General features: G+C 57.7%; 1 protein-coding gene across 1 annotated transcript in view; it reads left to right on the forward strand.

Annotated features, from left to right (window-relative positions):
• Positions 1-10,536, forward strand: part of HS1BP3 (HCLS1 binding protein 3) — a 30,543-nt gene extending 20,007 nt beyond the window's left edge. The window contains exons 5-7 of the mRNA XM_003984469.6: positions 3,113-3,276; positions 4,147-4,261; positions 8,988-10,536. Of these exons, the coding sequence (XP_003984518.2) occupies positions 3,113-3,276; positions 4,147-4,261; positions 8,988-9,240 (532 nt within the window). The 3' untranslated portion in view covers positions 9,241-10,536. The remainder of the gene's footprint in view (positions 1-3,112; positions 3,277-4,146; positions 4,262-8,987) is intronic.
• The last annotated feature ends 1,805 nt before the right edge of the window (positions 10,537-12,341 follow it).

The raw sequence follows: 12,341 nt of genomic DNA on the forward strand, positions 1-12,341 counted from the left end.
CACAAGTTCAGGTGACCTCCTTTGTGCCCGCCAGGAAGGCAGGAGCAGGTCTGTCTATGGCACACCTCTCTGCTCAGGTCCCAGTTGCCCCATTGCCCCATCCCTGGTGACAGGAGACTAGACTGGTGAAAGAACAGGCGGGGCATCCTTTACCGTGTGGGTGCAGAGGCAAGGCTGGCAGGCGCAGCACAGTGGGGAGGTGCATCTCACAGACAGCCGGGTGGACGCAGGAGGAGCAGGGGCAGAGCAGGAATGGTGGGGGGCGGGGGCCATGGCCCGTGTGTGCAGCTTGAGTCCGTGCCCACGCGATCTGTGAGCGAAGGAAGAAACCCGGCTTGGAGACTCACCTCACACATGACATTCCTGACCCTGTCCCAGAAGCCAGAAATCTGGTATCATTCTGGATATGCCCCTTCTGCCCACTGATCACCTCACAGTCCACATTTTCTAGGAGCGCTTTTGCCTTCTGATGTTCTCCCTGACCCTGTCTCCTCGTCACACTGCGGCACTCCCCCAGGCCAAGACTGATTGTTTTCGGGGATCACGAGCCAAGCTGCCATGGGGACCTGGTTCATAGTCATGCCTGAGTCATGCCCCTGGCAGACCCCCCACAGCTGGAGGCCTCATTCCCTCTGCCTGGGTCCACATCTATATCGCCTCGCCTCGCCTCCTCTGGGAACCCCCTGAGCTTGGTGGGCTCCTTCCTCTGTGCTCTGCGTGTTCTGGAACTGTTGCTCTGTGTGGTCATGATTGGTTTATATATCTCCAATTTTTAGCTGTGAGCTTCTGGGGACCGTGGCAAGTCTAACTGCCCTGTCCAGGATCTTGCACAAGGGAGGTGTCTAGCCAGTGCTGGGTCACAGAGGGCACTCGGAGTGAATGCCTGAGCTGCTTACAGGGTGGCTGAGGGCAGATGAGACCAGCTGACCTGCCTGCCAGCTCTGGAAGAGTGAAGCTTATATTCTCTGTCTCAGACTGGTGCTGGGAACCACCTCTCTTTACTCTTTCCACTCCTCCTGGGGGAGTAGGCAGAAATAAGTCTGAATAAGAGCTATACTGTCGTCAGTGTGTCCATCCATCTATTCATTTGTCCTCTTTCCCCTTCCTTCCTTCCTTCCTTGCTTCCATCCATCCATCCATCCCTCCATCCATCCTTCCATTCTCTCAGCCAATATTATTGAGTGTCTGCTCTGGACCGGGCACATTGTGGGTCCCAGAGACTAAAGTTTGGGAGCCAGTGAGGGCAGGCCCCTGGGGCTTTCAGCTGTCAAAGCTCCATATTTCCTCCTTATTCACTGTCTCCCCTGGAGACAGTTGGGGAGAGTTGGGGAGACAGACCGATGGCCTGTGTGGAATAACGGGGTGGAATACAGATGGTCCCCAGCTGAACAGTCGTATGTGCCACAGATTCAGTTAATTTCAGTTCAAGGCAGCGAAAGATCGGAAATGTCTTCAGGAAGAAAAGACAAGAACATTCATCCAATCTGAGAGGAAAACGAACATAGCAGGAAAGTCAGGCCTAGTTTGTGCTCTCAGAACCACAAGTAGGTGTAAGGAGGGAAATTGTTGAAATCTGCAGGGCTTCTCCAGACGTAATCAGTCACGATTGTTCTCTCGCACTTGCTTTGTTCTTCAGACAGTCCCCTTCTTTCCATGTTCCCTCTGGTTTCTGGTCCACGGGAGGCCTCTTTCCCCTGTGCCGCTGGGGGTCTGTGTGCTGGAGGAGGATTCGGGCTTGCTTTCCTAAGGAGCTGTTTCAGGGCCTGCTAGTTTCTGAGCAGGGCGGACCTGCGGGCAGTGCCGCAGGTGGCAAGGCCTCAGCCCTGCCCTCCCTGGTCAGGTGCGGATGGGGCACAGGATCCAGGAGCAGGGCCAGCTCGGGGGTGGCTGTCAGGTGATTGAGGGAAGCAGTGGGGCAGAGCCCACAGGCCCCAGGCTCCACAGAACCTCCAACACAGCTTCCTGGGCTGGCCCCAGGGTTCTGACTCAGCAGGTCTCAGCTAGAGCTGTCTCTGGCTGGCCTGCCACGAGGGGCATGGCCTGTCTTTGGTACCCACTTCCCAGGGGTCATTAAAGCTGAACTGGCCCTTCAAGGTGTGTGCCATGGCATGCCTGAAGTTTTCTGGGAAGTATTTGCTGTGAGGAGGGAAGAGGCCAGGCCCCTTTCACCTTGCCCAGCACCACAAGCAGAGCCTGGGGTGGCGCCAGAGCAGAGACAGTCCCAGGTGGCCTGTGACATGAGCCTGTCTGGATGTGCCCAGGATGGAGAGAGAGCAGGGACTGGGGCACGTGGGGCACAGCCCTGCTGCTGAGTCTCTGCTCTCCATCTTGTCCTTGACCTGTGCCACTTTCTCCCAAAGAGCAGTAGGACCGAGCCCCTTATCCTCACCCTATCCCGAATCTCCTTCCTGCTCCTGGGACACCTTGAGGGGCCGAGAGCACAAGACCATGAGGGGGCCTCGGCACTGAGCGTGTAGGTGTGCTCCGTCCTGGGTGTGGGAGCCTCCAGCAGGTGCGTTTGCAGCTTTCATAGCTTCTCCCATCTCAGCTGGAGCCTGAGATTCTACCAGAAGTCCACATCCAGAGCGTGTGGATGGTCGCCTCTGAGCACCCTGCCCTCCAACCCAGCAGATTGTGTGTGTGTGGAGGAAACGAGGGAGCATTCACCAAGGCTGCTTTCTGATGTTCCCCGGGTCCAGGCCCTGAGGTCTGTGTCCAGCCCCCTTTCCAAGGGGCTATGCAGTGACCCCCAGCCTGGCCCCTGGGAGCATTATGGGCATTGACCCCTGCAGCCTCCAGAAGGAGAGCAGCCTCTGACCTGTGACCATGCATACAGGCCTGAGTCCTGGGTAGCCCTTCAGGGCTGGGAGTTGTCTGGCAGTCTGCTGGCTCACTCACTCACCTGCTCCTCCCACACATCCTGACGTCAGTGGTTCCTGGGGCACAGGGCTCAGCCACTTCCAGTAGCAGGGTCTCACGTCTCCACTGTCAGGGCACTGGAAAGTTCCTTCTTGACACGAGCTCAAACTCACCCAGCCTCTGACCAGGCCACCTGCTGGCCATTGGGGCTCTCATGAGAAGTCCTAACCTAGAGCTGTGTCTGATTCCCTAGCTCCAAGAAGCCCAAGAAACGCCCAGAAGTAGCCATGAAGCCCAAACCCTCACCCCGACTCACCATCTTTGATGAGGAGGTGGACCCTGAGGAGGGGCTCTTTGGCCCAGCTCCGAAGCTCTCCTCCCCCAAGGGCCCCGCAGAGGACATGCCCCTCAAGGACCGTAAGTAGAGCCTCTGGGTGTTCCCATTCCTCTTGGTGACCCAGCCAGCCTCTGTCAATGGCTTTGGACCTACCACACGGGAGCATGATGGAAATCTCCTCGTCCTGTTTCAACATGGTACAGACTCAGCTTATGGAGATTTTCTGCTGGAGAAATCTAGCCTTGCGCTTTGTGTCCCCATAGCCTGGAACATTCCAGGGCTGTATGTTTATTGTCCTCATCCTGTGGAAGAGGAGGGTGGTCATCTTTATCACTTGAGAAGTATGGGTTGTGATTGGTGCAAAAGCATCTTTGTCATTCCGGGGCCAGGTGTGGCCACCGGCTGGAAAGTAGACACAGCCACCCTAGCTGTGCTGTGACTGTGTACAATTTGGATTGTGATGAGAGATTTTGTGTTGCCTGCATAGACCCCACGGGAGGGTCCTGTGCAGAACTGGAAAGGGGAAAGCCGAGTGGCCTGGGAACTTCTGTATTGGTCCATTGGTCTGATCTTTCCCCATCACACCCAGCTTCTCATTCAGGGTGGAGAGTAGATGCTCCCCATTGATGCAGCCAGCACTTGGTGACCACCCACTGGGGCCAGGCTCTGCTGAGCCTGAGAACTCATGGATGAGAAAGACACAGTCCTGGCCTCAGGACTCCCACAGGAGACTGGACATCCCCTGACAATTGTAGGGCAGCCTCTGAGCACCTGTCCCTTGCTCCCTTCCTGCCCCCACCTGGGCCCATTCCTCTGGTTCTTCTGTGCTCTGCCTTGTCCCTTGCTCACTGTCTCCTGGCTGGGCCAGGCCATCTCCACCCTGTCCCCCTCTGGCAGCTGAGGATGGGCCAGGACTTCCTCTGACCACTCTGCTCCTGCCTTCCCCACAGCCCTGAAGTTGTTTGAAGATCCTGATCTCGGCGGCGCTGTCCCCCTGGGTGACCCCTTACTGCTGCCTGCCGCCCATAGGAGTGGAGGGCCCACGCCCCACCCGGAGCTGTTCAGGTACCACCTGCCCCCAGCGGTGCTCTGCCTGCTCTGAGAGTACCTGGACGGAGCCAGGGACCCATCTCAGTGTGGGAGCATCTCACCAGCTTCGGCCTCCAAGGGAGGCAGTCTTGGCTCATCAGAGGCAGGAGCCTATGAATGGGCACCGGCCAGGGGGCAGTGGCAGGGATTGGGGCAGGGGGTGGGGGTGGTCAGCAGCCCAGGGCAGCTCAGCAAGTTCCAGAAAGGACTTCATGAATGCAAGTCTTTTTCTTTTCCTTTTCACACTCATACTTTAAAAGTTTATGTGAAGAATAATCAAATTAGGTAGTCGCAAGAGCAAGTGTAGCTGGCATAAATAGGTTTGGGAACAAGTCAAACGGACTCTTGGTAGCTCGCAACTCTCCCAGAGGGAGGGAGCACAGATGTGCTGGACAGTGGCCGGACCCGGCAGGGTCCCATCAGCAGGTCTCCGAAGAAAGAGCGAGGCTTAGTCTGTTCCATGGGGGGCTCCTCCTTCCAGAGTGTGTGCCAGGCGTCAGTGTGTTGGACTTTGCACACTGCCTCAGTCAGTCCTCCAGCCTCCGACATAGGTGCTCTTATCTCCATTTTAGAGAATAAAGTGTGGGAAAGGTGACTGGCCCAAGGCCACAGCTCCCCAGGGACAGAGCCAGGATCGGAATCCAGCACACCGCCCATGCCCTGTCCTCCCCTTCCTTCCAAGGACTCTCTAAATACTTGGAGGAGAGGCTGGGAGATCTGCCTCCCACCCTGGGCCAGCAGCTCTCCCTGGACTTCCGAGCATGCCTGGTATTGTGCGTCTCTGTTGGGTCACCTGTGCCCCCCAGAACGCGGCTGTGCTCGGCGATTTACAGGAAGCCGAGCCGTCTCTTTCCAAGAATGGTTACATGGAGCCGGGGCATGTGGTTCTGGAAGGCTGTCATCTGCACCCTCGTTAGCAGTCTCAGGCTGTTAGCCCCGTGAATGCCCACCAAACCTGAGTCACAGTGAAGGCCTCTTGTCTGTACATCTCCCCATGGCCCCTGGCATCTGTTCACTGTCATCCTGTGTCCTTACCCCTGACAACCCCGACAGGCTGGGAGAAGCTGGGGTCGTTACATCTTCAGAGGAGAAACTGAGGCACAGGGAAGCAGAGCACTAGAGTCAGCCCCAGGGAGGGTGGCAGGGCCCTGCTGCCACTGGTGTGCCCTGCCCAGGGAGGCTCTGCCATCTCCAGGACCCCGCGTGACCCAGGGAGGCCATTGCAGTGTGACTTTCCTGGCACAGCCTATTCTAAATCCATGACACCAGCACTTCCCGACCCATGTTCTTCAGAACTCCGTGCTCCCTTCAGAGGGGTTCTGTGGCCAGACAGCTGGGCAGTACCGGTGTTAAGCAGGACTCTGTGGGCATGAGTGGGAATTACCATGTAGCATTTCACATTCTTGTTGGTCCCTGGGACTTTTTCCTCTGTGGTGTCTCTTGGCATCCCACAGAGCACTCTGGGAGCCACTGCTTTAGAGAACGTGAGTCCTGCAGCCCTGCCTTCACTCTGCCAGACGTCTGGTGACAGAGAACTGACTTTTTGAGAGCGGGAGCCATGTTTTCTTCTGCTTTGTGCTGGCTCCGTGACTATCCAGGCAGTGATCGGGGTTCCTGATAGCAAACTTCTTAAACCTCATTCATTCACTGATGGTGTCACCCATCCGTTCATTCTGTCACGGCCGTCAGCTAGCACGAAGTGGCACGGAGTGGCGTGCCCGGCAGGATGCGGATAAGCCCCCAGTTCCCTCTTGCTGTGCAGCCACACCAGTGGGAGGCTTCCAGGTGTGGTCTTTAACCAAGGCCTGTCCTCTGCAGGGGCCTGGGGAGGAGAGGTGGGACTGGGGTCTTCAGAACTCCCCACAGCCTCTCCGTGGTTGACCTTGCACTAGCAGGGCCTGGAAGAGAAGAAAGCTGAACCGTGCCTTAGTGGAACCTATTTCTAGCCGTGACTCAGGGAGCCCACGAGGAAAGGGGTGCCCCTGCAGCCACCTGTCGTCCGAGTGTGACTGCCACCTCAGAGAAGCTTCTGATCAGTTCCGAGGGTATGGATAATTCAGTCCCTCTGAGCTTTTCCTGGGCTCCAGCCTCCTGTGGAAGATGCAGGGAGAACCGGCACCTGCCCCAGGAGGGTGCTGCCTGCAGGGAGCCGGGGCACGTGTGAGCTGAGGTTGTCAGGAGCTGCCTGCCTTGGGTTACACTTCTTGGCATCACCTCAAGCCCGGGACAGCTGCCTCTCTTTGAAGGCCTGGCTTGGGCTGGTCCCTCTGGGTCTGGGCTGGGAGGACACCTTTTGCTCAACTTGTCTGCCATCCACAGAAGCTCTGAATCCTCCCTTCGGGGTGTGTCCCCCACCATGGGAGGCTGACCCAGGAAGCAGGCAGGGTGACCCAGAGCTCCTTTGGCAGCTGGTACTTGGCAGGCAGCCCCTCCAGGGGACGGTTGTGCCGGGCGCTCCACGCTCAGACAGGCCTCTTCGTAGCCCTGCTGATATCTGAGCTGGATCCCATTTACAGATGAGGAGACTGAGGACCAGGGAAGTGGAGGTGATAAAGTGGACCTGAGGCCCCTGATGGAGTAGCAGGAGCAGAATGGGACTGTGCTGTGGGCGCAGTGCTGTGCTTCTGGTTACACAGTGGCTCTGCAGCCCTGCTGGGTGATGCCACCGTCACCATCCTACAGATGAGGACACCGAAACGTGGAGAAGCCAAGTGGCCTATGCAAGCCCCCCACCCCAACCTGGGCCTTCTGCCTCCTGCACCCGTGCCCTCCCTCCCTGACCCCGGCCTGGCCGAATGAGGCCTGTTGAGATATCCTGAGACACTTGGCCCAGGTGTGGGCCGCACCTATCTGGATATTTCTGCTGGTCGGTGGCTGAAGAAGCAGGTAAAGGGCCAGGAACCCTCATTTAGGAATTCAAACATCGGCCCTTGGATTTCAATGGGAATTTTCCATGTAACTCCGTGAAAGCCCCCAGGACAGTGTTACCAGACCCTCCCCCCCCACCAAACCTGGGTCTCCTGCTGTGGTTCCAGATCAGACCGAACAGTGCACAGCTTCCCCCAGAGGGCAGGCTAGAGGCTGCTGTGCCCCTGGGAACCGGAGGAGAGCGTGCTGTCCTCCCTCTGCCCGGCCGAAAGGAGAGTGTGAAAGCACTGGTCAGGGCATTCTTCCTTAGCATCTTGTGGAAGCGAGAGCGTCCCTGAAATGACCTCATCCAGCCCCTCACCAATTGGGAAATGAGGCCCAGGGAGGGGAGGAGACCTGTCGGTCACTTACCTTGCAGTTCTTCTTGCTTTGGGTCTTCTCTGAATCACTGTGTCCCAGATGGGACTGTCATCTGTCAAGGGACAGAAAAGTGGACAGCAAGTGTCCTGGAGCCTGACCCAGGGAGAATTCCGAGGGGACACAGGTGTGTGGAGGTTATCACAGAGTCCCAAGGGAAAAGAGGACTCCCTGAGGAGGCAAGAGGGGTCTGGGTCAGGTCCTTAGAAGCAAAAGATCCAGCAAGTGTCACCTGAAAGGCCTTGGGGGCCTGTGGCCTCAGCGTAAGGAGGGATCCTCCACCCTGGAGAAACCCCAACCTGGGAGGGCTTCATTGCATTGGTGCCCCAGGAGGGCAGACACACCCAAGAGACCCACCCATCCCCAGGCCAAGTCTTGTTCCTTCACAAGCTGGCCATGGACCCCAAGCAAAGCCCTTTATCTCTGTACTTCAGCTTTCATATCTGGAAAATGGGGCTAATACCTGCTACCAAACAGTGTCTTGTGATTATTCAGTGAGTTAACCAATGTGGAAATGACTGGCCATAGTAGGTATTCAGCACAATGTTGATTGGATGGGTGGGTGGGTGGGTAGTGGATGGATTGAATGGGTCTTGCATTATGCATCTGGTCTCCAGAAAATCAGTTCCTCCACCAGGAGCTGGCAGCAGGAGCTCCCTCAGGCAAAGAGGGCAGAACCAGGTTGTGGCGTGCTTTTCTTAACTGCCATCTGGTACCTGGGGCTGGTCCTGTGTGACCATCACACTGCTGTGGGCTTTAGTCCCACCCAGCGATGGCTGTCAGGTCCCGGGCCATGGTGGCTCTAACCTTCAGTAGGCTGTCTGGCACCCATGTGGCCCTCAGTGGGCACCATGGATGGGCAGCCCCACCCCACAGTGGTCAGAGCCCTTTATTTATTCTTTCTCTGGCTGAACTTGGCCTAGATAAGGGCTCAGCTTCTGAAGTCTGACGCCTTGGTTCTGACTCAGGCACTGTCACACTCTGTCATCTCAGGCGGGTAGCTTGGCCTCCTGGGGCTTGAACATCCACATCTGCTGGGTGGAGATCAGCCGTGCCCCTAAAGGGTTTGGGGATAAAACAAGATAATATGTCCAAAGTGCCTGGCACAGAGCAGGCGCTCTGTATCTGGCAGCTGTTGCTATTATTTCTTGAGAGGTTGAAGGACAAGCCACCTACAGGGCCATCATCTAGAGGGGTCCACCTGAAAAGGAGGCCCAGAGGCCGCCAAGGGGCTGGCTCTGCTCCGGCTATGTTGTGCGGCTGCAGGGAAGGAGAAGCCTCCCCTCAGTCCTCCCCCGGGGGCAGGATGGGGGAAGGCCAAGTTGGGGCAGGGCCTGGGCACAGTCCCCAGGGGTGCCCTGGGCCTTGCTCCCTTTGCGGGAGATTCTATTCAGGGCTTCCCCCTCTGGTTCCCTAGAGTTGAAGAAGACTTGGACCAAATTCTGAACCTGGGGGCCGAGCCCAAGCCCCAGCCTAAGCCCAGACCACCAGTGGCAGCTAAGCCAGCGCTACCCAGAAAGCCAGCTGTGCCCCCCAAAGCGGGCCTACCTGAGGCTGTGGCAGAGCAGCGGAAGCAGCAGCAGCAGATTCAAGCCATGGACGAGATGGACATCTTGCAGTATATCCGGGACCATGATGCACCTGGCCAGGCCACCCCCAGCCTCTTCTGACCCTCCCACCCCTGTGCTGGCCCTGGGCTGGCAGAGCCTGTCTCCTACAGGGATGTGGTGAGGTGGGCACATGCCCTGCTGGGGTGGGACCTCTATTCCCAAGGGAGGGGGGTGGCCGCCCAGGTCACAGGACCCCTGTACTACTACCTTGTTCCTTTTTTGTTTTGTCTGGAGTGTCAGAGAACCCTGTGGGGCACAGAGAGAGAGGTCACCATAGGAATTGGAGCCCAAATTGTCTCAGCCATGTGGCTGTGGAGGGAGAGCTAACCAGCTCAGCCCCCAGGATGAAGGGAGACCAGAGGGACTCCAGGAAACTGTATCCACTGCATAGTAGGGAGGGTCTGCCCAGCCTGGGGGGAGGGGGTGGAGTCCCTGGGATGTATGGCTCCTGGGGACCTGTAGGCTCTGAGAAGGTCCCCAGGGGATGGATGCTGAGTGGGTGCCTGGGAGAGCTCTTGGTTGGGCAGGGTGTCCCAAACCCTGGGCTGGCTCTGGTCACCAGGTGCTAATAAGCAGCATGGAAACTTCCCATGTTTCCAACTTGAGGGAGACCTGAGGCCCAGCCCTGCCTCTCAAGCCTGACAAGCCGCTGGTCTCCCTCCCTCCTCCTTTCCCAGGGAAGGCCTGGCCACACATTGGCCTTTTTGGGCCTCTGGCCCCATGGCCAGTATCCAGCTTTGCAGCTCTGAGCAGAATGGTCATAGCATCCTCTAGCGCTCTGCCTGGGCCTGCAGCTGGGGTGTTCTACTCCCAGTGGGCCTCGGCAGGACGCTCTTGGCTGCCACTTCGAGCACTCTGTCCAGTGGCACATGCGGCCAGGCCTCCCCTGTCCCCCAGATCTGGACATGCTCACTGGCCTTTCAGCAGTCGGGGCCGCCTTTCCAGGGAGAAGGAGCCCTGTGCCGGAGCAGGGCCAGTGCCTTAGACTTCTCCTGGATGCTCCACACCCCGGCACGCGGGTCTGCGCATGGCACAGCGCTCAGGAAATTCTCAGTGAATGATCTTTAATAGAGCAAAGAATCTCTTTTTTGATATATTCTTTGTGTCCAGAACTAGTTTTTAACGAAACACAGTTTTTAATGAAACACAACCACTGTTGTCCCTTGGCTTTTCCTGCTTGACAGAGACATTGGAAGGGGGTTTGGGGCTAGGCCCCCAAATGCTTTCCTGATCAGGGCCAACAGCCAGCCCTGAGGGAGGCCCCCTGGCCAAGCTGGATTCTTGCCGCCTTCAGAGTCTCTAGAACCCTGCTTCTGTGCTGTGCCTGGTCCTGCGGGGGGGGGGGGGGGGGGGGGGGGGGGGGGGGGGAGGGAGGGAGCACTCCCTCTGCCCTGTGCTGTGTCTCATGTACCCTGGCACCCTCGTCAGCTGTCCAGTCTGAGAAGACTGCCCTTCTCCAGCCTGGGCCAGAGCTACAGGAAATCGGCACTTGTGAGGCCTGAGAGGTGAATGCCTTCTCCTCTGGCCTCACCCGGCCTCCAAGGCCGCTCTCCCCAGGGCCCGGCACTGGCCCCGGTGGCTGCACTTCCCTTTCACTGCCAGACCTCCACGTCCCCACCCCGGAAGGCCTTGGAAGGAGTGAGTGCCGACGTGAGGGCTGCCTCTCTGTTCCCTCTCCTGTGCCAGCTCCCCACTCACCACCTCCCACCAGCTGTGGCATAGGGGCAGAGGGCTCAGCTGGCAGGTGCCTGGAGCCCTTGGGGGCTGACCCGCTGGAAAGGGACACAGATGGAACCTGCCATTGTGGTATGGGTGGTGTGGGTTCATCCACTGTGTCTGGTGCTGCCTAGACACTTATGAAGATGTGCACGTCCCCCGTAATGATGCTCAAACTGTGGCTGGTTCTCCACCATGGGTCTGTGACCTACTGGTGAATTGATGACACCCAGTAATCCAATAAAGTTCATGTCAGTGACTCATTCCAACTGGTGTCTTTTTCTGTGCCTGGGCTGAGGGGGAACAATGTGGGGGAGGGCATCTATTAACAGTGAGCTCAAGGGAAGCTGTCCTTGAAGGACCCTGGGGTCTGCCACAGCTCCACTTAGCCCTCCAGGCTGCTGCCTGGTAGGGCGAGTTGAGGCCAGAGGGAAGATTCCACTGTGTAAACTGAGCCAGAGGGACTAGAAGCCCAGGCCCTGTAGGGGTCATTGAGTCAGTCACTGGCCAGCCAGGACCCTTGAAACAGTTTGGAAAGAAGACCCTTCCCTTCTCCAGACTTACTATCTCCTTAGAGTGGGGACTGGCCCAGGCTTGGACTGGTCTTAGGCCCTTTACTCTCTGATATCACACAGCCCTATCAAATAAACCCCTCCATCCATACACAAGCCTGTCCTGGCCCCCACACTCCTGCCTGAGCTCAGATTCTGAAGTGCTGCTTTGTGCCTGGGCCCCAGAGGTCCTGGGCAGCTGCCTCTGTGACACTGACAGTGGCTGGAGAACTAGATATGGGTCCCCAGGAGCCAGGGAGGCCCCAAGCAGGGACAGCCTGTGGGCCAACATTGGCCTCCCCACACTGCTTGGTTTTGGATCTCATAGCCAAGCTTGAATTGGGGTCTTGGCTCCCAGGAATAAACAGTTGGGCTCTTCTGAGAAGGAGCCCACAGCCAAGAGCCCGCAGCCGAGAGCTCACCGTACAGAGAAAACCGAGAAGTCGAGTTTGGGGCAGCAGCCTTTGTTAGGAAGCCCCTGTGAGCCCGGCGGACAGGATGTGCCGTCTGTGGCAGGGGCCCCGCTCCCTTCCTGCATTGTTCCTCTCAGGAAGCCAGGAGCTCAGTTCTTCTGGAAAGTCCCCATTCTAGCTCCTGTCCCAGCCAGGCCATGCAATGGGGCTGACTGGAAAGTGCCCACCTTCTGAGCTCTGGTGTCCCATGATCATGTCCCTGCGACTGTCTAGAACTCACCTGGCCTCCACGTGCACGGTGAGGGGGCTGCCTGCAGCTCAAGTCCTCATACTGGATGCATCAAGACAGCACAAGTCCAGCCTCTCTTCGGGGCCCTCTGGCCTTAATGCCCAGCTGCCATCGTGGATGGCACTTGATACACTCTGTGTGGAGATTAAACACCCAGTGTTAGGCTTTGGTTTGTCTCTGCCCCTGGAATCT

This window comes from Felis catus, chromosome A3 (assembly GCF_018350175.1).
Source record: "Felis catus isolate Fca126 chromosome A3, F.catus_Fca126_mat1.0, whole genome shotgun sequence".
Taxonomy (NCBI): Eukaryota; Metazoa; Chordata; class Mammalia; order Carnivora; family Felidae; genus Felis; species Felis catus.